Source organism: Sus scrofa, chromosome 13, assembly GCF_054392235.1.
Source record: "Sus scrofa isolate SSC_HxYL_T2T_F1_AM1 chromosome 13, Sscrofa_HxYL_maternal_Yorkshire_Landrace_v2.0, whole genome shotgun sequence".
NCBI classification, from domain to species: Eukaryota; Metazoa; Chordata; class Mammalia; order Artiodactyla; family Suidae; genus Sus; species Sus scrofa.
The window spans coordinates 51,431,571-51,458,310 of NC_139395.1; the positions used below are offsets into that span (position 1 = coordinate 51,431,571).

The following is a 26,740-nucleotide window of genomic DNA, read 5'->3' on the forward strand; positions in this document are numbered from 1 at the left end:
GATTTGTTAGTCACTGAGCCATGACAGGAACTCCAAAGAAGCTCTTCTGCAGGCTGCACTGTGCAGTTACTTCCTGAATCCTGAGATGATGTTCCATTTGTTGACCAAGAGTCACACTCCCATTTGTCAATGGCTAATTTCAGCATTGCATGAATATATTTTTTCCTCCATGCTTTGTCTAAGCGCGAAGATCATTGAGCTATAATTTTCAGATGCTTTCGTATGACTAAAAACAACAAGCAAAGGAGATAGCAAAATTTAAACTGATAGGAAACATAAGCTTGGCTGCCAGAAAGGACAAATCATGGGCTCTGAGGTCCTGAGGTCAGTGGCTGTGAGGTCTGACTGCTTAGATTTGAATCTGCACTCTGCCCCTTATGTACTCCCTTGTGACTTGGGATAAGTCGATCATCCTCATTTTGCCTCTGTTTCCCCATCTGTAAAGGGGGAGTGATTGGAAGTACCATATGAGGTTGAGATATCCTGTGAATGAAGTCTAGTCTGTGTCTAGATAAAGGAAATACTCACTAATTGTTGTGGATATTAGTGTCATCACTACCTCTACTTTCTAGAAAACCTCCTGGCATGTGAAACCTGATGCAGCTGAGTTGCTGTTGCAAGAGCTGCTAGTCTAGTCCTTTGCAGTCTCTCACTGTGGTGTGTCCAGAGAAGTTGTCCTGAGCTGATTTCTTTATTTCACCTACTCTCCTATTCCCAATCCTCCATGGTTATCACTGCCTACAGGTGTGAAGTTCAAACTTCTTAGCCAGACTTTGCCTGAGAGATAGTTCTGGTTCCTTCCCTCTAGAGCACTGGGCTGGGCCTTTGTTCCCTTAAGTGGAAATGCCATGACACTCTCATTGAACACATTGTTCTCTGTTACCTACTGTGGGTTCAGCCCTGTGCCTGCCACAGGGAATACACTGAGGAACCAGACATGAACCCTAATGATGTGGACCCACATTGTGATGAGGGATCTAAACACCAGGAAATTAGAATTTGGGAGAAGATAGGAGAGGAGATTCTCTTATGATAGGGGCTTCTTCCTAGAGTTCCTAGAGGAGGCAGGAATCAGCTGGCCCAGAGAATGAACAGGAGTTGGCTGGGAGATGCCAAAGGAGGGCTCTAAGTGGAAGGCCCAGTGGTGGGAGGCCTGAAGGAAATGATGAAGCTTCTCAGATGACTGGAAGGTAATTAGGGCTGGCCAATGCTGAGTGTATAGGAAGGGCTAATGAGTGACCCTAGAAAGGTCAACAGGGCCGTGTGTCCAGTGCCCTGTCAAGCCCTGGGAATGTTCATCTGCAGAGCAGTGGGGCTCTCTGAATGGCATCGACAAGAGGGAGTATGATTAGATGTGTGTTTTGGAAGGTCCCAGTCTAGCTATGGCACAGAGAATCATGCTTGATGGGGAAGTGAAGACAAGAACACTCGAATTTCTTCTTCCTAGTTGTGAGCTTTGGACAAAACAAAAGGCCCTAATGTGGGTATTCCGGGGTCAAAAATAGTTAGAAGGCTGACATCCGCCTGTGTGGAAAGGTGGTGTCACTGGGCATGTGACACTGACTAATAACTGCATAGCCACCCACAGGGGAACATCAAGGCCTTTCTTTCCTCTAATCTGTCTTCATTCATGTGTCACCAGCACATGGGTCCCTTGGCTCCATGAAATCAAAGACTGGATCTGGAGACATTGACCCAAGTCTGGGATGCTCTTTAGATCTCACCTGGACCATGCACTCTCAGCCATGCCCATGCAGTCTCCATGTTTGGAGCCACCCCTGAAGGATTATCAGTTAACTATGTGCACCCTGAACACTGCCATACACCAGCATGTGCTCAGTAAGCTTCTCCCTCAAACAAGAAAGGAATAAAATCTATTTTTGATACTTAAGCACATTTTTTATAGGAGCACTTGAGAAAGTAACTTTCTTTAAATGAATTAAGCCTGTGATCATGCTCCTTTTTTGTTTGTATATGTGTGTCCTTAAATTATTTCGTACCCTTCAGATGCTTATTTGGTTTCCTCTTGGTTATTTTTTCTCTTTTCAGTATAATGAGGAGCTTCACTACGTGGAACCTTGCCTGAATGGAACATTGGTGCAAGCTGACAGGACAAACAAAGAGGTAGGGCCTGCCACTGGGTGGGCGCATCAGATGTCATGGCACACCATTTCCCTCACAGTGAGCACTTAACAATAATTCTGTCCTGGTTTCTAGAAACTCATTACATGTACTGCCCTTTCACTGAGGGCCTTGGAACTGCAGTGTGTAGAACCTTTATGAAGAGGTACAGATAAAATCATGACAGTTAAATACTTATATTGAATTTAGATGTTCACTAGTTCTGAAACAATTGCATTGGTTTTCTTTTTCTCGTGTTCTAAGCACATCATGTGTTGTGCTTTTCACCCGTATTGACACCATTGAAAGAACATGGCTCTTGCTGAGATTTCAAAGAAAACTGAACCCACCTATTACATCTCTTCTTGCACTTAATACAATTGATTAAATAATTGTTGAGATAGCTATTGGGGTAAATTGACTCCTGAATTAGAAGGTAAGCTTTATGAGGATAGGAATGATGTTACTTTCTGCTATAACCTTGATTTGCTGAGCACTGCCTTCTTCATAAATGTATTGCCTGGAGCAAAATATTTACCTTCTAACTGGAGCATCCTGGGAAAATTCCCAGAATAGATTTCTATGAAACCCTGTTTCCTTGTGTTTACCTTTAAAGCTGTCAGTAGAAACATGATAGCCACCATTGGTCACCCCTACAGGGCCAGGTGACAATTTAGGTTGAAAGTGTAGCTGTGGCTGCAACAATGTCACACTTCCTGGGAGTCATAGCTGCCACTACTCACGTCATTTTGTTGTATCTGCCATGTGAGTACAGAATGCTGCTCCCCTGTAGAGAAGACACCCATGAGCTGGCTGAGGACAGTGGTCTCTGTGGACACACTGTGCAAGTGCTGGGGAGAATCCCTGGCCCAAATGGGCAGGAAGTGGTATTAGTGCTAACTTAGATGCAGGTGGTAGAAGCACTTGGTTTGGGCATCTCTGAGGGAGTGAACAATGGAGGATTGGGATAAATTCATTATGACTAGGACCCAGAGTGAGAAGGAAAAATTATCAGAGTTAATATGCAAGCTTCAGTTTGAGGGGGAAGAAACACCATAACAAGCTTTGCTTTCAGGAAAGAGAAACAAGTACACTTGTTGAAAGAATAAGTGTATCTAGAGAATGCCTGTTCATAGTCATTTTTTAGGCTCAGTTAGGGAAAAAAAAATTTTACAGCCAAATTTCTCTAGGGACCTTCCCTTTGTTTGGCTATTGCCTGGGCCTAGATTTCACCCACTTATCAATTCTGTAGCATGGGGCTATCTTCCAGAGCCTCAAATTGGTGTCCAGTGATGGTGCTTATAACATTAAATAGAAAAGACACTTAAAATGATCAAGGCCTTCCTTCAGATGGCTTTCCAGATGAGCAAGGGCAGTGTGATATTTGGGGATATGAAGTTTTATGAATGAAAAAATTGTTAGAGAAAGTGAACTAAGAATTTATTTGAAATTGCCTTTGAACTTATGGAGTAGTTTTTATTAAAATTAATTCAGACATTTGATTCTGTCAGTATGGAATAGCCACATTTTAATTAGATACCTCCCTTTACAACTGGAAAACCCTGGAAATAACCCAACAAATAAGTATGGAAAGACTCTGCAAGGTAGAAAGAAGGTGCCTAGACTTAAAAACATGGGGTGAGTTCTCTGGGTTTCTTAGTGATTTCTATATATTCCAAATAGAGCATTCTAGAAGCTTTCCACTTGGGCCAACAGCAGGCACAGACAAAAACAAAATAGCAAGCTTCAAAGAAAAGCTTGTTTCTTCTAACCAAAGGACCAGGAAAAGGATGGCCTAACAGTAAAAATACCTATGTGTCAGTACTTTTCCTATTCCATCAAACCACCAGTGGAACAACCATTAGACCAGCCTTCCGTAGTTTCAGCAGGAATTAACAGGAAGTTGATCTTCCACCCCACCCACCCCCCACCTGGCCCTTGTGCCACACCTCAACAGAGAGACAGACTGCTAAGAAAAAAGACCAAATAGGACCCATTGTCTCATAGTACACAATCTAAGATGCCCAGGATATAATTAAAAATTCCTTGTCATGCCAAGAATGATTAGAAATCAAAAAATGAATGAAAAATGACAATCAACAGAAGCTAATATTGACATGAATCAGATGTTGAAGTTATTAAATTGTTTCACCAAGCAATTAAGAATTCTCTTGAAATAAATTAAAAAATATAAAATCTCAGCAAAAAAATAGAAATTATATATATTAAAAAAAAAGGCCAAGTAGAAATTATAGAACTGAAAAGTACAGCCACCAACATAAAAAGCTCACTGGATCAGCTCAGTTATAGATTGGAAGTGACAGCAGACAGAATCAGTAAACTTCAAGACAGAGCAACAGAAATTATCCAACCTGAACAACAAAGAGAAAATAGATTAGAACAAAATGAACAGAGTTTCAGGAACATGTGGGACAATAAAAGGTCTAGCATTTATGTCATAAAAGTGCCAGGGGATAAGAGAGTGGGACTGTATAGATATTTGAAAGATATTTTGGTTGAAAACATCCCCAAATTAGTGAAAGGCATAAATATTAATATTCAAGAGGTTTAGCAAATTCCTAATAGGATAATCCAAATAAATCCATGGTAAGACATCACAATTCATTGTAATTACAGTTAAAAAAAAAAGTGATAGCAGCCAGGGAGAAAGGACCATGCTACTTAAATTACCAATTTGAGTGATAGCAGATTTCTCATATGAAATCATGGAGACCAGAAGGAAGCATTTTTAGGTACCGAAAGAAATGAACTGTTAAGCCCAGGGTTCTGTATTCAGTGAAAATATTCTTCATGAATGAAGGAGAAATAAAGGCATTATCAAATATAAGGAAACTATGAAATTTGTTGCCAGCAAACCTACCCTTAATGAGTGGTTCGAGAAGTTCTCTAAAGAAAAAGGAAATAACAGAAAAAAAAAAAAAAAAACTTGAAACTTCAGAAAGGAAAGACTACTGGAATGGATAAATATTTGAATTAGTATGATTGAGTATCCTAATTCTCAGAAGATTCTTAAATTATATTTGATAGTTGAAATAAAAATTATAGCATAATCTGATGTGGTGCTCATGTTTGTTGAGGGAATTCTTAAGGCAATTATCTTTAAAAGTGTGGAAGGTAAAGGGACCTAATTAGAAGTAAGATTTCTACATTTCACTGGAAATGGTAAATGCTAATACCAAAAGATTATGATAAATAACATGTTTATATTAGTACTTAGAGCAATCATTAAGAAAAAAAAGAAGAATATTTAAAAAGTAACTCACAGAAATGTAGGAAAAGAGACATAGAAATGAGAAACAGAGGAATGTATGGGAAAAAGAGATATGCTGGCAGACTTAAGCCCTAAGATACACTAGTTAACTTAAATGTAAAGGGTTTAAACACACTAATTAAAAGACAGATTGGTCAAGTGGATTTTTAAAAAAAAATGTTTCAGCCATATGCTGACTACAAGAAATTCACTTGAAATACAATGCCATAAGCATATTGAAAGTAAAAACATGTAAAAGGTATAATATGCAAATATTTTTAATAGAGGAGTGGCTATATTAATATCAGATAAAGTTATCTTCAGAGCAAAGAAAATTATCAGACAAAGAAGGACAATACATAATGATAAAAGGATCAATACTCAGAAAGAGATAGCAATTATAGATATATTTGGACCAAACTACAGAGCTTCAAATCATAAGAAGCAAAAATTTAATAAGCTGCGAGTAGAAACAGAAGAACCTGTAGTTATGGTTGGGGACGTGTACACTTGCACAGTCGTGAATTGACAGACTATTAAACTGAGAATCAGGAAGGATAAGAAGTGAACAACACCATCAACCAATAAGAACTAAATACCATTTGTAGAATACTCTATTCCAACAATAGCAGAATACACATTCTTTTCAAGCACCCATGAAACATTAACCAAGAGTAAACAGATCCTGGGTCATAATACAAACCTCAACAACTTGAAAAGAGTTAAAATCATACACAATATCTTTTATGATGATTACTGAAATCACCACCACCACCAGGTGGGATTAATTCCAGATATACAAGGCTGGTTTGACATCAGTATCAAATCAATCGATACAATTAATTATATCCACAGGTTAAAGATGAAAAATCACATGATTGTGTCATTTAACTTAGAAAAAGCATTTGATAAAATCCAATATACGTTATTGATCAAAAAAACAATCTTTCAGCAAAGTAGAAACAGAGATAACCTCCTTGAATTAATTGACTACATATAAAAACCTGGAGCTGGTGGAGAGAGATAAGATGGTGAACTAGAAGGCCTCAAGCTCACCTCCTGTCACAAAAATACCAAAATTACAACTAGTTGCTGAATACCCATCAACAAAATAGACTGGAAGCTACTGAAACAGATATCCTAAACCCAAAGACAAATAAGCCACATCAAGATGGTAGGAGGAGGGGTGCTTTCATGATATAAGCAATCCCATACCCACCAGGTGGGTGACCCACAGGCTGGAAAATAACTATATACCAGAGACTCTCCTAGAGGTATGAGAGTTGCAAACCTTATGTCAGTTCTCTAACTGGGGGTCTGACACTGGGCGGAGGAGCCCAGAAGTACTTGGCTTTGAAAGTCAGTAGACCTTCAGCATAGGAGCTCCACAGGATGGGGAGGGGGGGGAAACAGAGACTCCACTCTTCGAAGGAGCATAAAGTGTTTCATATGCACTGGGTCCCAGGGCAAAGCAGGGACTCCATCAGAATCTGGGTCAGACCTACATGCAGGTCTTGGAGGGTCTTCTGGGAAAGGAGCAGGTGGCTGTGTCTCACTGTGGGGTATAACATTGGAGGTGGGGGGTCCCAGGTGATAATCATTGGCTTGAGCTCCCCTAGAGGCTGCTATTTAGGAAAAAATCTGGTGCCAGCCATCAGGGCTGAGAAGCCCCAGGCCAAACATCAAACAGGGTGGGAACACAGCCCCAGCAAACAGGCTGCCTAAAGTCCTCCAAGGTGTACTGCCTCCTCTAATCACACCCACAGACAAAGCCCACCCACCAGAGGGATAAGACTCAGCTCTGCCTACTAGTGGGCAGGCACCCATTCCTCCCATCAGGAACCCAACCACAAGCCCCTGCAACAACTTCACCCACAAGGGGGCAGACACCAGAAGCAAGAGAGGCTACAACCCTGTAACCTGCAAAAAGGAGCCACACATACAGCTACACAAAATGAAAAGGCAGAGAAATATGAGCCAGATGAAGGAATGAGACAACAAGCCAGAAAAACAGCTAAGTGAAATGGAATCTTCATGAAATAAGACTTTAGAGTAATAGTAAAGATGATCCAAGAATTTGGAAAAAAAACTGAATTCAAAGATCAATAAATTATAAGAAACATTTAACAATTAAGTAGAAGATTTCAAGATGAAAGAAGAAGAAATAAACAACACAATGACCAAAATAAAAAATTCACTGGAAGGAACCAATAGCAGAATGTAGTAAGCAGAAAAACAAATAAGGGTGTTGGAAGACAGACTAGTGGAAATCACAGATGTGGAACAGAATAAAGAAAAAAGAATGAAAAAAATGAGGACAGTCTAAGAGAATGCTGGGACAACATTAAATTCACCAACATTCACGTTATAGGGATACCAGAAAGAGGAGAAAGAAAGGACTGGAGAAGAAATTTGAAGAGATAAAGGCCCAAAACTGCCCTAATATGGGAAGGGAATCACTCACTCAAATACAAGAAACACAACGGATACCTTATAGAATAAATGCAAGGGGAACACCCCAATACACATATTAATCAAACTGACAGCAATTAAAGACAGAAAATATTGAAAGCAGCTAGAGAAAAGCAACAAATAATATACAGGGGGACCCCAATACAGAGATTAGCTGATTTTTCAGCAAAATTCTCAAGGCCAGAAGGGAGTAGCACAATATATTTAAAATGATGAAAGGAAAAACCTCCAATCAAGAGTACTCTACCTAGTAAGGCTGTTATTCAGATTTGAAGGGGAAATCTATATAGCTTTTCACCCAAGCAAAAGCTAAAAGAACACACTACCACCAAACCAGCTTTACAACAAACACTGAAGGAACTTCTCAGGGTGGAAAAGAAAAGGGCACAACTAGAAACAAGAAAATTGCAAATGAAAGGGGTCTCCAGTAAAGGCAAACACATACTAAAAGTAGGAAATCATCCACACACAAATATGATAACAAAAGCAGTAATTGTAAGAAAAGCCAAATACAAATGCGGGATACTGGAGATGCATTTGCAATTAGGAGATCGCAACTTAAAACAATCTTGAATATGTACACACACACACACACACAGACACACACACACTCCTGTATCAAAACTTCATGGTAACCAGAAATGAAAAATCTGCAATAGATACACAAATAAGAAAGCAATCCAACACAGCAATAAGATAGCCATCGAATCACAGAGAAGTGAATAAAAGAAGGACCAACTAAAACAAGTCTGAAACAATTACCAAAATGGCAATAAGAACATATGTATCGATGATTACCTTATATGTAAATAGACATGTATACAATGGAATATTACTCAGCCATAAAAAAGAATGAAATAATGCCATTTGTAGCAACGTGGATGGACCTAGAGATTATCATACTAAGTGAAGTTTGTTAGACAATGAAAAGAAAACATGATATTATTTATATCTAGAACATAAAAATGATACAAATAAAATTATTTGGAGAACAGAAGTAGACACAGAGACTTTGAAAACAAACTTATGGTTACCAAAGGGGACAGAGGAAGGTGAGGGGTGTACTTGGAGTTTGGGATTGACATATGCAGACGGTGGTATATGGAATGACTGGCTGATGGGGACCTGATGTATAGCACAGAACTCTACCCAATATTCTGTGATAGTCTATATGGAAAAATAATCTGAAAGAGAGTGGATGTGTGTATATGTATAACTGAATCACTTTGCTGTATAGCAGAAGTTATCACAACATTGTAAATCAACTATACTTAAATAAAAATTTTAAAAAGTGAAAAACAATCAAAACCCTGTAGCTCACATCAAACTTAATAGTGAAAGTTTGAAAGCTTTTCCCTTTAAGATTAAGAACAAGTAAGGATGTCCACACTGGCCACTCTTATTCAGCAGTGCTGCAAGTTCAAGCCAGGGCAGTAAATCTAGGAAAAGAAAAATTTCAGAAAGGAAGAAATTAAAGTCACCCTATTTTCAGATGACATGATCGTGTACGTAGGAAATCCCAAAGACTCTACCAAAGAAAACAAACCCTCCCAAACTCCTAGAACTAATAATTGATTTCAGGAAAGTTACATATATAAGATCAACACCCCAAACCAAACACTTCTATATAACAAAGAACACATGGAAACCAGAATTTTAAAAACAATACCAAATATACTTGCTCCAAAGAAATAAACTTAATAAAACATGTACAAACTCTGTATGCTGAAAATTATAAAATGCCCCTGAGAGAAATCAAAGAAGGCCTAAACAAATGGACTTACCATGTTCATGATTGGGAATATTCAGTGTGGTAAGAATTTCAGTTCTCTTCAAGTTGATCTCTAAGTTTAGTGAGATTCCTATCAATTCTAGCAAGGTATTTGTAGAAATAGACAAGAGTTTTCTAAAATTTACATACAAAAACAGATGGCATAGAATAGCAAACAATCTTGAAAAAGAATGAAGGGGGAATAAATATACTCAATGTTAGGCTTATTACATAGTTTTAGTAATCAAGATGGTGTGGTATAGATCGATGGAAAAGAAGAACATAGAAATACACTCACACGAATATGATCACCTAATTCTTTACAAAGGATGAAATGAATCCAGGGCGACTTGCTCAGAATAAAAAATTATAGAAGTAATCATATTAAACTGCTATTTCTGTAGGTCAAAAAATTGTCTGATAGCTCACTGTTTCTTTTAGATGCTATGGCTAGTCCCTATTACTTGGGAGATTGGGAGGTGATCTCGGGTGTAACCCACTAGCCTGTGTGTTCCCAGTAGGTTGTACTGCCGATTCAATTGATATCACTATTACCATATAAATTAATTGTGCAGGAGCCTACAAGCAAATAAAATAACTAATTGATTAAAAAAAACAAAACAAAACAAAACCTGGCAGCCAGAACAATGGTCTTTCACATGCAGATTACCCCACCAGTGTGGGAAAGTAGCCCTGTGGTCTGCCCTCTAACTTCAATTATTTTTGAGGGATTAAACCTGTTACTTTTGCCAGTCATGGTTAAAATGAGCTATGAGAAATCCCTGAAGGTTATAATGCCATGTGACTTCATTTTATGCTTGTTCCCTAGGTCGGGTCCAGTTGCCAGGCCATCTAAGCATGAACTAGCAGACTGGCCGTACAGACAGAGCCTGGGGACAGTAGGGAGCTGCCAGGGTCTCTGCCTCAGCTGCCATCACTGAGCCTAGGGAGGACTATCCAAATGCCAGGCCCAGACCTTCTGCTTTGCCCACCAAGGCCTTGGCACTATAAGCCAGCTGGCACAGGCCATGCATAGCCCTCAAGTTTCTGGCCAGTTAGTTGCCTGAAATACTTTAGGATCAGGGGTTGGCACTGAAGGCATTTCCCAGGAGCTGTTGTCTGACCTGGACCTTGCTAGTTTTGCATCCTCAAGCTGTATCTGATGCAGCCTGTCCCCTACCTGGAGGAGATAGGTAAATAGCGTGCTTGGGCAGAAGACTAAAACCTAATGGAAGGAAGATCCAGCAGGCTTGTTCCCTCTAGCTTTAGCCCCATGAATTCCTTTCACACATTGTTTGTGCTCTGTTGCTAATTCAAGAGCAGTTTCTTCTCCATTAAACACATCTGATGCACAAAGCAGAGGGTATTTCCACTTGCATAGCTGCCTGTTTCTTATCCTTAGAGCAAGAAGATGTTCTTTCTATCTGTAGTACTTAAAAGATTTGCTTTAAGTCTAGCAGCTTTCTAGGGTATTTGACGCAAACTCTTGCTGGATGAAGCTGGATTGACCTCATTTAGCAGCTAGCTGGGTCTTGCAGGGGAGCATCTAGCACAAATCAGCTTGCCCTAGTTGAAACATATCTCATGATCATTCCACTAGGGAGGTCGGAAAGTCGCATGCCTGGCTTTTTCTCAAGGACTGGTTTTGGGAACTATAGACTGCTGAGTACCCAAGATAATGGGATGTGCTGTGAGGCACTGAGGGAGCTGCCTTATAAATGGGGCCTCCTGCTGTACTTGTTTTTGGCTTTCCTGCCTCACCAGCTGTATGAGCCTCCTACACCATGGCTTCATAGTGTGTACATCTAATGAGCTGTGTGTGGGAGCTGCGGGTCTTAGAGGGGGCAGTCCACTAAGTTCAGCCCTGACCTTCCCAGTCTTTCCACTCCTAGATGCTGCACTGGACCTCCTTGCCCAGAGGTTGCTTCATTTTGGTTTCATTTTCATCAATAATTGCATGTTTATCTCTCTATTATTACTTGACAATGCTTATATCATGTGCCCATTGGAATTGTGAGATTCAGAGTAGCTGACCATGACTGCTCACAATTTTCATCATGGACACATCATGTTGGATGAGACTAGTCAGACACATTTGGCTAAATGCTAAAGAATTTTGACTTAAATAACTTCTAAATTCCCATTCTGGTCATTGAGGTGATGGATGATTAAAACTTGGCATCTGGGCCTAAGAATTCTATGAATAATATTAAACAGCGTGTCGATTCCTGAGAACACCAGAGATTTACTTGTTTAGAATATGTCAGCCTGGAGCCGCAGGATGTTTTTGAAAAAGTTTCCAGGTACTTCTGTTGCTGTTGGTACTTGAACCTACTATTAAACTTCATTGGGATCTAGTACCACCCCAAAACCTAGGCTCCAGTGCCCCCACAAAAGCTAGTGATTCTCCTTGGATTTGTTTGAATGTGGAAGCTTTATGAACATGTATCTTCTGATCTCTCATCACTGTTTTCATTCCAAGCCTTGGGAGCCTGATTTAAATACATGTCATTTTTGGAGTTCAAATATTAAATATATTCATAGTTTTGAGATGGCTTATACATCTCTTCATTTTTTTCTTGATGTTTGGCAATAGCTAATTTTAATAGCTAGCATGTCAAACTAATAGTTCCTAAGAGCTCTGTGTGCATTCCCACTCAAAGATAAAATGCTACGTTCTTGTTTTAGCCTTTCAGGACACTGGTAGGTAAAACCAGGCATTGATGAACATGCATAGACGTTTTATGTAGACGCAAAAATCCGTGAACAGAGACAGTCTTCTAATACAAATGCCAGATTCCTGCCCCTGTGTCTACCCCAAGCCACAGCTCCTATCAGGACTGGCTAAATATTTTGCAGGGCCTCAGGCAGAATGAAAATGACAGGTTCATATCTGAAAATTAAGAATTTCAAGATGGTGGCAGCAGATCTTTAAATCAATCACTGGGTTGTTCCAAACATGGGTTCCTGTGTGAAGCCAACCCTGAATTAGTCTCAAATTTGTTAGCTCTGAGAATAAATATTTCTTAATTTCTACCTGTTTATAAGATGGCTTCAAAAAAACACTCTCATACTAAGCAAAGTTGAGTCAGAAAGAGAAAGACAAATACCATATGATATCACTTATATCTAGAATCTAATTATGGTACAAATGAACCTATCTACAGAAAAGAAACAAACTCTTGGACATGGAGAACAGACCTTGTGGTTGCCGAGGGGAAGGGAGTGGAGTGGACTGGGGCTTTGGGGTTAGCAGATGCAAACTATTGCATTTGGAGTGGCTAAGCAATGAGATCCTGCTTTATAGCACAGGAAACTATATCTAATCACTTGTGATGGAACATGGAGGATCATGTGAGAAAGAGAATGTATATAAATGTATATATAACTGGGTCACATTGCTGTAGAGCAGAAATTGACAGAACATTGTAAATCAACTATAATAAAAATTTTTAAAAAGAGCATTTAAATAATAAAAGAGTTCTGAATTATTGTAGAAATTTTTGAGATAGGTAGACTGAGTTTTAGGGATCTGTCTTTATTTTATTTTTTTAACCAGGGTTAAATTTGTTTGTCCTTCACTTGCGATGATGTGAGAGTTTATCTGTCCACTAAAGGAGGCATCTGTTCTTTACCACTACCCCAGTAGGAGCCTCGATTGGGGTCTTTTAATCAGCTCCATAATCTGAGATTTCAAACTGGAGTTGAAGCAGTGCAGGTCTGCTGTTTAGACATTTCCGTTGTCTGACATTGACGGTTTTTGTGGGTGGTCCCCCTCTGTTTGGTGTCACTATCAACAAACGTGTAGAAAGAAGAAATAATGGCAGATGCAGCCAAGCTTCAATCAGCTCTGCCTTAATTGGTGAGTCGGTTGCATTTGTAGCACAGGCTGAATCAAATTAGGGAGCTGGGGCTGGGAGACAGCACAGGCCTTGACATCTGCTCAGCACGGAGAATGTAGGTAGGTGGCTCCAGCGAAGAGAAAGAGGTACTGCCCTTGGCCTCCTAAACAAGGCTCCAGGATTGCTGGGTTCACCCAACTATTAGCGGTTCTTTTCAATAATTCCTCCTACTTGCCAGGCTTTCTTGTCCCCATCTGTCCACCTTCTTCCTTTCTTTCAAGGGCCTGCCCCTCTGAGGTTTCATTGTGTGAGTCTTTCTGGCTTCCTTGAAGGCAAGGACCATCTCTTCCTCCTCTATCCTCACTTCTCCTGGCCCAGAGTCAGGCACCCACTGGGCACTTGATAGCATGTTTGTCTGTCGTGTGGAACAACCTAGTATTGCTAAAAGTGGAAAGACGGTTTCAAGACTAAGATTCCAAAATTTGGAATTCTTCCACAAATATGGATATGCTAGGAAGAGGGGCTGCATCTGGAGCAGTGGTGCTTTGTGTAATGATGCTCTTGCATTTACAAAAAAAAAAAAAAAAAAAAAAAGAGGGAGTTCCTATAGTGGCTCAGTGGTTAACGAATCCAACTAGGAACCATGAGGTTGTGGGTTCGATCCCTGGCCTTGCTCAGTGGGTTGGGGATTCTGGCGTTGCTGTGAGCTGTGGTGTAGGTCGCAGGTGTGGCTCGGATCTGGTGTTGCTGTGGCTCTGGCATAGGCTGGCAGCTATAGCTCTGATTGGACCCCTAGCCTGGGAATCTCCATAGGAGCGGCCCTCAAAAAGGAAAAAAAAAAAAAAGACTAAATAAATAAACATATTGTTAACATTTATTATGCAAAATAATAGTATGGTTAAGCAAAAGGAAGAAAAGTTTAAAAGTTACATGTTGTTGTCTTATCGCAAAGAACCAACTATAATACTGTTGTATTTATACTGAAGGCCATAATATCAGATGCATGTGCTTTCACAAAGAGGTAGATTGTGATTTTCTGGCTGTGGCACAGAAGGTTAAGGATCTGGCATCATCTCTGTGGCAGCTTCGGTCACTGCTGAGGTGCAGATTTGATCCCTGGCCCAGCTCAGTGGATTAAAGAATCCAGTGTTGCTACAGCTGTGACATAGGTTGCAGCTGTGGCTTGGATTTGATCCCTAGCCTGGGAACTTCCATATGCCACACGTGTGGCCAAAATAAAGGTAGATTGTAACTTCTTTCATTGTTTTATTTTTGTTTTTAATTAATAGAAAGTTGCAATAACCCTTCTGGTCCCTGAAATATTCTTCTACAATAATTTAGATGAATACAGAGCACTTCAACCTTTTTATTGTTGAACATAAAATTTTCTGTCCTTTTTTTTTTGCCTTTACAAACAATGCTGTGATGAGTATCTGTGTATAAATATTTGAGTATTTGCTTAATTTCCTATAATTAATTCATAGAATTTAATTGGGTCAAATTATATTTAACTTTTGTGTGCATGTAAGGCTTTTATATATATTTTAGTTTGTTCGTTGATTCAACAAGTATTTGAGTACCTGCCTTGGGCTAGGCACCATTAAGGTGTTGAGGCCATAATGTGAGCAAGATAGATGAAGTCCCTTCTCTCATGGAGATGCTAACTATAAATACATGTGTCTTCATAGCTGAGGCTTCCACAAATCTTGGCACTGTGTTTGCAATGAACTGGAGCTTGACTTCTGTCTGCTCTCTTATACTGCAGCTGATGAAAGCCTCCTTCCTTTAAGAAGCACACTTGAATCAAATCAAGGTTTTTATAAAGTTTATGGTGACCTTGGACCTTGGACCTATGTGAGAAAGATGTGAAGAGTGAGGCCTGCCTGTTTACACACACAGAATCTCACCAGGCGGGACACATAGCAGTCACTTGTATCCAAGAAGTCTTTGGACTGTAGCTTTCCTCAGTCTCTGGAAGTTCTCAGAGTGGACTCCCTCTGAGGGCTTACACGATAGATGATGAACGGATAAGATGAGCCAGGGACTCATCCTGGACTCCTCCTTGCCCCACTATGCACTGCTTCCATGGAGGTGCTGGTTCCATTTTAGATATCTCCCAATTGCAGAGAATTACCAGTTCTGGGCTCATCAGCATCATCTCACACAGGATAGTTAGTGCATTTGCCATGGAAATGAGGTTGTAGTTCAACTCACTACCTGGTCTACCTGGTATGAACTAATACTCATTGTTCACATCCAGAAGATCTATCTTGTCTCTAATTTGGCACTAGCATTCAGCAGCTGCTACCTTCAGACACTTCAATTTGTAATAGACAATGATAAGGAGAAATGAACGGGGACTGACTCAGACATGGTTCTATCAGGTCTGTACTTTTTCCCCGAAATTGCAAACATCTGGACCTGCCTCTTTATTACCCGCTTTCTTGGGCCATATGTTTTTTTCATGTTTGAGAAACACCATGTCATGGTCTGCATTCCCCACTGAAATTTAATGACAATCCGATTCACTTTGAGGTAGCAGCATCACAAGATGTGTTTAAGTGCTTCTCTCTGTAGTGTCTAGAGAGGGGAACGCATGTAGTGAGGAGATAAGAAAAAACAGTAGCTTTCCCCAGGGAAAAATAACCATATGCTCTCAAAGAGGCAGAGAAAGGGGTTTCTAGAAAATAGGTGGTCCAGTGGGAAGGATTTGAGGCCTATCAGAAAGAGCATGTCCAAGACAGAAGAGAATACCCAAATGTTTATTGCATGCTTTCTATGCACTGGCCTGGATCTGAGCACTCAGGCCGTAGGTCCCTGATGTATATACCCAATAGATGGTGTAAAATTCAGATGGGATTTCTCAGACTCCACTGGAGCCTGGAGAATCATCCCAGGGTCTAGTATCTCAGATTGAAAGACAGGTAGGGAGACCCTCTTGGAATTGCAGTTCATTGCTGTTTGGTACCATTGAGATATGTTAAAGTGTATTTGGAAATTTCCATGAGGAGTTTGAATCAGAATGAAACAGACATGATCACTGAGACACTGCTCCTCTATTTAGGCTGATTTTATAATGATGTGAGCAGTTTCCCTATTTTAGGAGAAGGCCAGTGGTACCATATCTGTTATTGGGAGAGCTGAAGATTGGAGAGCCTCCACAGGGCAGTCTTAGCTCTAGCTCCTTAGTTTTACCTTGTCACCTGATAGCCACAATACAAAGTAACCTAACAAAACCAAGCATGTTTGAACACCTGCCCTGTAGCTGTCTATCAGAATTCTGCACTCCCTGGGCACTGCCAATGCCAGAAGTGACCCAGGCAGTCAGAAACAAGTAGTCGTACGTTTCCCATATCTCCTTTGCTTTCATGCATGATCTCATCAAAAAACACAGATTCAACAATGAAATCATTAAGAATTGCAGGACAGTGACAGTAAAGCATTAAATCAAGCACGGGCCCTTTGAGCATGGGGCTCTATGTGGCTGCATGTGTCATGTGCCCATGAAACCAGTCCTGCATGAGATCCCTAGGGCTCTGTATGCTGCACCTTGTCAGGGATGTCAAGAGTTATACCCTGTGTTTGGGGAGGGCCGGGTTGCATGTGGGTTTAGACATGGGGCTCTGTACTTTGAAACCCACCTTTATCATACTTGCTCTGCCATCGTAGACAAATATTTCACCATTCTAAGCCTCCATTTTCCTATACATAAAATAGGAACCTAATAGTACTTTTTAGGGGTGTTTAGGGGGATCAAGTGAGGTTATGGATGAAAAGTACCCAGTGCACAGCATACAGTTGTCATCCCATCAGAGCTGGCTACTGTTGGAGGAATCACGTAAGGCAGTTTCTGAAAGCCTTCACATGGCTGCAGCACCTCTCGTCTCCATGTAATGAGCACAAAATTCAGGTCTGCTGAACTCAAGTGACCTGGATGGCATTACTGATAGGTTGCTGTTAGCCTTTTCCCCAAGTAGCCCAGCCAGGACCCCTGGCTCTCAAGGGCTCTGTAGATGGGGGATTTTTTTGGTCTCCTGATATCCACTTTTTATATTCATCCCCTGCTTTTAATTGGGAGGACACAAACATTCATTATAATTACATAGACAAAAAATATGATTGGTATTATTACAGAGAGAGTTATCAGTATTGATTTAACTAAATCAAATGCTGGTGGAGGAAAAGGGTAATTTCGCCAGGACTCTCTGCTGGCCTGGATGTTGTGACTGTTTTATGGAGATAAGCGGCCTCACTGTGCCTGCTGGCATCCAGGCACAGGCGGCCATGGCACTCGTGCTGGTTCATCTCCCCGGGCGTTAAGCTGCACTAATTGCTTTGGAAGCGAGGCCTTCTCCCAGGCGGCAGCATATGCTGCATGAGCGCCTGAAGCAAAGATAAAAAGCCACCCTCCTCCTCCTTTATTGAAGTTTAATAATAAAATGGAACTGTCACCATTCCCAATAAATTGTTTATTTTAATTTAGAAAAATAATGGAAACTGGCCACCTTCTGGCACATAGTTGTGGAAGAATGTTTTCCTGGCTTGGCCAATTTTGAACCTCCTAGCCTTTGGTAGCTTGCTCTGGAAGACATTCAGGCATTGGTGTCAGTAAAATCAACCATGTCTCTCTCTCTATTTAATAAAACCTGGTCCATAAAGGGTGAGCTAAGTCATTTTTCAAGGTGGATTAGATTGTAAAGTTGCAAACCAGGAAGTTGGCATGCGTGTTTTAGGTATAAAGTTTTGAAGGATTTTTTTTTCCAAATATTTCTTTTAGAAAATATGAAATTAAAATAGTCTCCCATGTTTCTGTTGTCACAGTTCTTTCAGATGACTTTCTTTTTTCTTGTAATGATAGTGGGAGGTCACCTTGATACTCCTTGCATTAGGAGGGAAAAGAAGGTATAGATGAAGGAATTATCTTACTGAGGCTTATTAAAGGGTAAGCGGCTGGGTGGGAATTGGAATTCAAGCCACCTGCCTGCTGCTCTGAGGCACTGATTCTCTTTTCTACTCACATTTCCTATCTCCATTTCGTAGGGAGCAAAACTGAGGTCAAAGCTATTTGCCTCAGGGTCTCATTCATAGCTGGCGAGTGGTCTAACCAGAGCTAGGATTCAGTATCCTGAATCCTAGTTTAGTTTTATTCTTGCAGAGTCCTGAAGGGGTCTGTATATCAATTGCTAACAGATATGTCTAATATGATTGCATTAAATGTAAACATTCTTGATTCTTTCAGTTAGCAACCCTAGCTGAGAATGGAGAAAAAGAAATCTATATTGATGAAGAGGCTGCAGGGCAGTTCAGCCAGGCCCCTTTGTTCCCTTTCAGATACTGCCCTTGGAGTGCACATGGTTAGGGGTTATCTTCAACAAGTTACTCTAGTCATAGTGGGTGAAAGACATGCCTGTTCCATCCAGTGTACCATGAGTGTGCTGTGTATGAATTGTCTGCCTCTGTATGGCATGGACACAACCATGCAGTGCAGGCCAGTGATTAAGAAGGGGAGGAAGAGAGAAAGATCATTGTAATGCAGGGGAATCTGTAGGGAAGTATTGTCTCAGCCAGGGTTATTATGATGGGTGTGGTCATCAAGGTCCTTTAGACTGAGTGGCCTAAGTACAGCTAAATACAGCTAAATTTGGTCAGGCAAAGAAACACCTTTATTGGCTCCCTTCCTGGAAAAACCTAAGCTTGGCTGGATCTAGGGGCTCAAGTCATGCTGTCATAACTCTATTTTGTCCATCTCCATTGTAGGCTTTGTTCTCATTGGCTGTTGCCTTTATTCAGGTGAGCTCTGCCTGTGCAGGGACTACGTGGCTGCTGGTGGCACCAGGCTGCCTCCATGACCTCTCAGTAATCTCAGTGGAAAGAATTTTCTTCTCTACATTTCCAGAGCAGCCAGACTGTAGTTGATGAGACGGAATTCAGAGTTTGGACAGGGCGGATCAATGGCCTACCTTTTGGTCTGGAAGGAAGGAGAAGGGAAAGAGGGGAAGGAAGGAAAGAGTGAAGTTAGCTTTACCCAGTCCATATAAATTATTGGATGGTGGGGAGGAAGGAAAATTAGAAGAGGAATGGAAACTGGACAGGCAAAATCACACATAGCCCCTGAGTACAAGGTCACAGGCTTTCCTGTGACTCACCATTAGTCATGGCTTGGTGAGGAGGAAGGACTAATATAACCCTTGTAAGTCTAGGTCAACACTGCTCAATACAACTTTATGCAGTGACGGAGATATTCTTGAATTTCACTGTCCAATGCAGTAGCCACCAGCTACACGGAGTTGTTGAGCACTTGAAATGTGGCTAGTGTGATCAAGAAACTGAATTTTAATTGTAGGTAACTTTAATTAAATTTGATACAAATAGCTACAGGTAGATCACGGCTACCATAATGGACAGAGAAGGTCTTAGTGAAGGTCACAGTGAGAGAGACGGTTCCCTGGATGGCAAGACCCCACCCTCCACCCCTGGTTTGGAGGAGAGTTGGGCTAAGGGTTAAATGCAGAGCCTGGAAGACTGGGATGGTGAAGTTGAATTAGTTCAGGTTGTGAAATAGGAGGAAAGGGAGTTTGGACATGAGGGAAAGGACAGAGAGGAGGAAACAAAGAGAGAATCCTTCATCTGTAACATCATTTGGAAACCTTTAACTTGAGGAAATATTTTTTCTATCTCATATATGGACCCAATTTGTATCAGGAAGAAACAAAATCACAATTGACCTTGTTATAATAGCAAACTGAGGGAAATTTCATGACATATCACATTTTACTCTAAGTGTTCAACAATAAAAGCAACCATTGCCTGAAGCATATTTCTGCACATGACATGCAGCTACACATGGATTAAAAGAAAAATTAAAGGGGATTGCTGTGTTATTTTAAAAAACCAATGCTGTGTAAACTTGTGTGACTGAGCAAAATTAAATGCAGTTGACAGATATGGCATCAGATGAATAGAATGAAGTTGTCAAGGCAAAGTCTGGCCACTGTAATGTGAACCTGAGGCCATTTATAGACCAGCCTCTCTGCAGGCTATGTAATAAGCATGTCATCATGCTCCATGTCCTGTAGGGTGTGTGGGGGCCACCATGGGGTGACACTTGCCCAGCCTAAGTCCTCTCGGTGGGTACACTCCCCCACAAGTCAGGTTTCCAAGGATGGAGACTCTTTAAGAAGGCAGACTGATCTGCTCTGGTACCCTCTTGCCCACCCACAATGGGATGCTTAGGCTTCCCCAGATTCAGTCAACTTCCTCGGTTTGTCCACCGAGTGCACATAAAGGACATGCCATGTGCTCGGCATCCTGCTGGGCTTTAGACACTGGGCAAGAAGAACAAAGATGCAGAAAACATGGTTCCTGGCTGTGTGGTTTGCCTGGTTCCCTGACCCTCAGCGTGCCTCTCCTCCATCATTCAGGTTACTTGATGATGACCTCTGGCCTCAGCTGCAGCCCAAGTGCAGCAATGAAGAGTAAACCTTTTGGAGACAGATTGGCCAGGTCTATGTCAAGCTCATAGCCAGTGCCTGACATGCAGGGGATCTCTCCCTCTCCCTCCCCCACCCCACCAAAAAAAAAAAAAAAAAAGCATCAGGGGTATGGTGGAAAGAAGGAGGGCATTAGAGCAGCTGAAGCCAACCCGGGTAGACCCTGGGCCAGGCAGCTAGAAGGTATGTGAATTTGGGCACTGTGCTGGGCCTTGGTCTTCTCATTTGCTGAGTGGGATGAAGGAACCTCATAGGGCTGTTGACTCAGTTACCTGGTATTTGTTAAGGACCTACCACAGAGCAGGCTTCCAGAACTGCAGCTGGAAGTCTTCTCCCAGAAGCACAAGGGCATGGTTGCTGCGAGGGAGGAGCCCACCAGGGAAGAGATTTGTTGATGGTAAGAGTATCCCGAGGGTGATCTACCAACTTCACATCCAGACTTGATTCATATTAGTCGTGAGTGCCATCAAAGTTGATCACCATAAGGAGCCCACTCAAGCTTTCCACTCCAGTTTACCAGCAAACCTGAAGCCCACTCTGCTGACCATAAGCCCCTGCTGCTTCCTAAAGGGGCCCGGCAGAACAGCATCTTACTCTCCCGCTATGTTTCTAGCCTGGAGCTTCCTTCCATGGCCACAGCTCTCATGTTTTGATCTAGTCTTTCCCCTTACTCTTTGGCTCTTTGGAGGTGGTTATTGAGCTCCTTCCATGTATCAGAAACATAGTAGATATGGGATACAGCAGACAACCAGATATGCCCTGTATTAGGAATATCACAGTCCCGAGTGGGGACAGAATCTGATTAGGCGGTAACATACCTGGAGTGCTGAGTGCAAGGTGCATCTGAGCCTGGGTGACAGCCTGGGCTTGCAGAGAAGCGTTGCAGGCTCTCAGAGGTGGTTGTTATGGGAAGGCTTCCTGGGGCAGGAAGGGGTGGTGTCCAAACTAAAACCCCAAAAGTAGGTGGGAGAGAGCATCATGACGGGGAGCAGCAAATGGATGGAGAGTATATTCCCGGTAGAAGGGAAGCATGCACAGAGTCCTAAAAATGATCAAGAGTGCGAAAACGGAAGGTGGAAAAGGGGAAAGTCAGGGAGGTGAAACTAGAGAGCAAAGTAGGACTTCTTAGCAAATTACATACTTTTCATCAAAATCCAGATTTTTTCCCTTAAAAGTAATCGAAGCTAAAAACAATTAGGTACGGTAGGTAAATTTTGTTTTGTTATGTTTTGGATTGGGAAGGCAAAAACCAAATTATGACCATTTGGGTCTGAGAATCATTGGTCTTGCTTTGGCATGTGCTTGCTCATTCAAGGTTGGTGTTTCATACAATAAGACACATGCTAATGGATTTTTTTCTTTTGCTTTGTTGTTTCAGCACTTCCGGGAGCATCTGGACAAACTTTTTGCCAAGGGGATCGGAATGCTGGATATAGCTCTGAATGAGGCCTTCAATATTCTTAGTGATGTAAGCCTTTTGAGTTGCCTTTCTCATCTCCAGGAGAATAGATGGGATGTTTTTTTTTGTTTAAGTTGTGGACCAGGATAATTATTAGCCCTGGCGGTTCTGAGCAGTGTCCAGAGGCCCAGAACGAGAGGCCCAGTATCAGACTGACCATTTGAGTCATCTGGGGTACCAGATCCAACTGCCGAGACCATAACAGCCTCCTGCTGGGCAGAGTTGATGGTGCAGTCTGGTCAGGGGACTCACCTGCCACACTCATTGACGCTGGGGCCATCAGTCAATACACCATCTAATGCAGATTTCTTTTCACCTGAGAAACTCTCAATTTCTTTATGGAGTAGACTCATTTCTTATTGTGTGTCACACCGGATCCCTACCTATGATGATGTTCAGAGGGAGAAGGGCTTCTCTGTGTGGTGTGTTTAGGGAGTGCTCCAAGCTGTACCCATCCTGCCCTTCCTTCAGCCCCTTGAGTATGCCGCTACAACGTGTAGTGGCATACTCAAGGCTCTAATAAGTACTGCAAAAAGGGGTCCTGCTTCACCTGCTCTTTCTCCCACTTCTCTGAACAAAGAATCCTTTTTTTCAGGTAGCACCTGTCAACATCCTGTGAAAATAGGTTGGGGCATCTTGGGCTGGGGACTCTGCCCCTTGATTGCAATTGTGTTAAGCTAGAATAGCATGCAGCTTTTGTGTTCTTTTTACTCTGGGAGGGAAAAGTAATGACTGTCTCTATCAATGCAGGTTCTGCATCATTTCTTTAACTAGTCTATGTTATGTGTTCTTCTGTGTCAGACACTGGGAATACACCAGTGAACAGTACAGACAAAGCGTTTGTCTTAATGGAGCTTAACCTGCAGCTCTGTGGGCTGCCTGCCATCCATTTACCTAACACTGCAGAGGTTGTATTGGTGGTCAGTTATACCTGACTCCATAACTTGAGGTTTTTTTACTCAGCTACAGCAGCCTCTCAAGCTAAGGGTAGGCCCTAATTTTAGATCTTTTTTTACCAGCAATATCTACAGGCACATGGATTCAGGTTTCAGTCCTGAGCTAGTGTCACGCATGACTGCAGAGGAGACCAAAATAAGGAGGGAGGGTGTCATGTCAGCTTCCTTCATACAAACCCCAGGCCCTTCCCTCTTCCCTCGCTCCAAGGGGCTCTTGGCTACAGATAATTAACATTTATGTGAGACAGAGTGTTTGGGACAGCACATTCCTATTAAAGGCTTATTAATAATTTATAAACATATCTTGGAGTTCCCGTCATGGCACAGCAGAAACGAATCCCACTAGGAACCGTGAGGTTTCGGGTTCAATCCCTGGCCTCTCTCAGTGGGTTAAGGATCTGGCATTGCCGTGAGCTGTGGTGTGGGTCGCAGGCGCGGATTGGATCTGGTGTGGCTGTGGCTCAGGCGTAGGCCAGTAGCTACAGCTCCAATTAGACCCTTAGCCTGGGAACCTCCATATGCCACAGGTGTGGCCCTAAAAAGATAAAAGACAAAGAAATAATAATAATTATTTATAAATATATCTTGCCAGAGCTAAGGACCACGCTACAACTTTAAATCCCAATATGCTCCCTGGATAGGCACCTTCTCAGGGCTTCAAGTGCCAAGGTCTGCATCTCAGCAGGCTCTTTCTAGGGAGTGAACTGAAAGAACTTGCCACACCTGGAAAACTGGCTCTCTTTGTTTCAAAAGCCTAGTGTCCCACGCAGAGGGAGGCTACTCGGAACTGGTGAGTCCCTTGCTTAGAAATGTACCCTGCGGATTTCTGTTTTCCTGCTCTTTGGTAGAAGTGGTGAAGGAATAAGAGTTAGGAGGTGCTTGCCATGTTTAAGTCTGTGGTCTTTGGTATCAGATAGGATGGGCTAAGAAGCCTGACTTGGTCGGAGCTGGCTGTTATGACCTTAAGAAAACTCAGCTCAGTTTCACCTTTGTTTTCCTCATCTATAAAATGGGGATAGGAATAGACTCAACACTGGCCACTAAATTTATGAAGCCCAGTACAAAATGAAAATGCAGGCCCTTTGCTCAAGTGTTAGTAAGAATTTTATGAGAGTGAGAATAGAGTGTTCAACTAACTGTGGAGCCCTGTACAGCTGTACACATCAAGGCTATGAAGCTGGGCCTGTTGGATGGGAGGTGAGAAATTAGCATGAGGGAGTGTCTCCCAGCTCCCTTTCCGCTGTACTGGGTTGAATGGGAAGTGCCATCTCCATGATCACAGACTTGAGCACAGCCTCAACTTTTGCAAGGCTGCCTACTGTTTCTAGAAGCAGCTCCCACTCTTGATGCTTTGGTCCCATTCCCTTCCCAAGTCCTCAGGAATATCTTCTTGCTTTTATCTTCCCCTCTCCTTTTCCTTGCCCTGGTGCCTTTTCTCGCCCCCATCCCTCCCACTTATCAATTCTGTTTTAAGACACTCCTAAGCCAGTGATCCCCCTGGTACCCAGTGGAATGCTGGACTGCCATGAGGCTCTGACATAGGTGTTGTGGTCAAGGTGGGGGATGCCATGCTCCACTTGGAGACTCACAGTGCACTTATACTGCTAAAGGCCTTGAAGTCCTGCAGTGAACAGACCTTTTAAAATGTGTCTATACCAGCATTCAAACTTGGTGACCCAGGAACTCTTTACTTCATTTCACAACCTCAGGATAGAATCTTGTAGAATTCATAGCTCACTGAACACACCTTCAGGCATAATATCTTTTTATCCTTTTGAGGTTGTGTTGCACTCCCAGCACCCTTAAGAGTCAGAGAAATCATCAGGACATGGTGGATTTTTTTCCCTTGAATCCTGCTGAAACAAGTTTTTGGTTTGTTTGTTTTTTGCTTTTTAGGGGTGCATCTGCGGCATATGGGGGTTCCCAGGCTAGGGGTCGAATTGGAGCTACAGCTGCCAGCCTATACCACAGCCACAGCAACGCTTGATCTGAGCCGCATCTGCTACCTAAACCACAGCTCACAGTAATGCTGGATCCTTAATCCACTGAGCAAGGCCAGGAATTGAACCCGCAACCTCATGGTTGCTAGTCAGATTCGTTTCCACTGCGCCACGACGGAAACTCTGAGAGAATTTTTTTTGAACCAGGGAAACCTTCCACAGGCCTTCATGCTTTATTTACTTTTACCTGTAAAAACCCTCTGGAGTCTGGCCAATCAGAAAGTCTGAGGGATCGAATATAAAGTCTGGAAAGAAAGAAAGGGAAGGAAGAAAAATGTTACAAAATGTCCCTGCTTGAGATTCATTGACAGTTGGCACCATATCTTTTGTTGTTGTTGTTGTTGTTGTTGTTGTTGCTATTGCTTGGGCCGCTCTCGCGGCATATGGAGGTTCCCAGGCTAGGGGTCGAATCGGAGCTGTAGCCACTGGCCTACGCCAGAGCCACAGCAACTCGGGATCTGAGCTGCGTCTGCAACCTTCACCACAGCTCACGGCAACGCCGGATCGTTAACCCACTGAGCAAGGGCAGGGACCGAACCCGCAACCTCATGGTTCCTAGTCGGATTCGTTAACCACTGCGGCACGACAGGAACTCCTGGCACCATATCTTTTGAGAGCACACTTACCCCAGAGAGAGAGAAACATTTCCATCCCATCTTTTGCCATTGGGCTTTTAAATAGCCAGACACTTTGAAAAACACAGAGATGGTTAATCTCCCATGAAAATGAAGCTTTAGCTATTTTCCACTTCATCAATATGACCTTTAGTGATATAATTCTCTTCCTGTGTATTGCGCCTGCCTTTGCAAGCTAGTATGAAGTAAAAAGCTATTTCTCAAACACACATCCCCCGCCCCGCTCTCTCTCTCTCTCTCTCTCTCTCTCTCTCTCAAACACACACACACACACACACACACACACACACACACACACACACACACGATTGAAATGAGAATTGTAGCTAGAGCTTAGAATGGTTCAGAGGTTTCTATAACTAAATGAAGTTAATTCTGTTTTGCAATTACCTGCATTTCAGTTTCAGTATTTGCTCAGATGACTGGCTTGCAGTTATTGTACAAATGGCTTTGAAAGGAGCATTCAGATAAACTTCTAAGACCCTTCCAGCTATTGATCTCTGCTGCATTTGTTAGATTCCCTGAGAACACAGAGCCAGTTTGCTACAGTAGTTAGCATCTACCTTGTCATGTGACAACTGCAATTATCTTTTTTGGCAATAAATACGATCTTTGCAGTGATTACCTTTTAAAAATTTTTCTTAGCCAATTAAATAAAATTTGGTGACATTTCAAAGACTGTTAATCACAACCAAATGCTCTAAATGTCAGGATGCATTGAAA

General features: G+C 42.0%; 1 protein-coding gene across 26 annotated transcripts in view; it reads left to right on the forward strand.

The window, feature by feature from the left end:
- CACNA2D3 (calcium voltage-gated channel auxiliary subunit alpha2delta 3) overlaps positions 1-26,740 on the forward strand; it is a 924,345-nt gene that overhangs the window by 376,576 nt on the left and 521,029 nt on the right. For all 26 annotated transcript variants that reach the window (XR_014823278.1, XR_014823270.1, XR_014823269.1 and 23 more), the window contains exons 9-10: positions 2,050-2,124; positions 22,346-22,435. Coding sequence is in view for 3 of the 26 variants with exons in the window: in XM_084988628.1 (XP_084844754.1) it covers positions 2,050-2,124; positions 22,346-22,435 (165 nt within the window). In the remaining 23 variants the exon portion in view is untranslated. The remainder of the gene's footprint in view (positions 1-2,049; positions 2,125-22,345; positions 22,436-26,740) is intronic.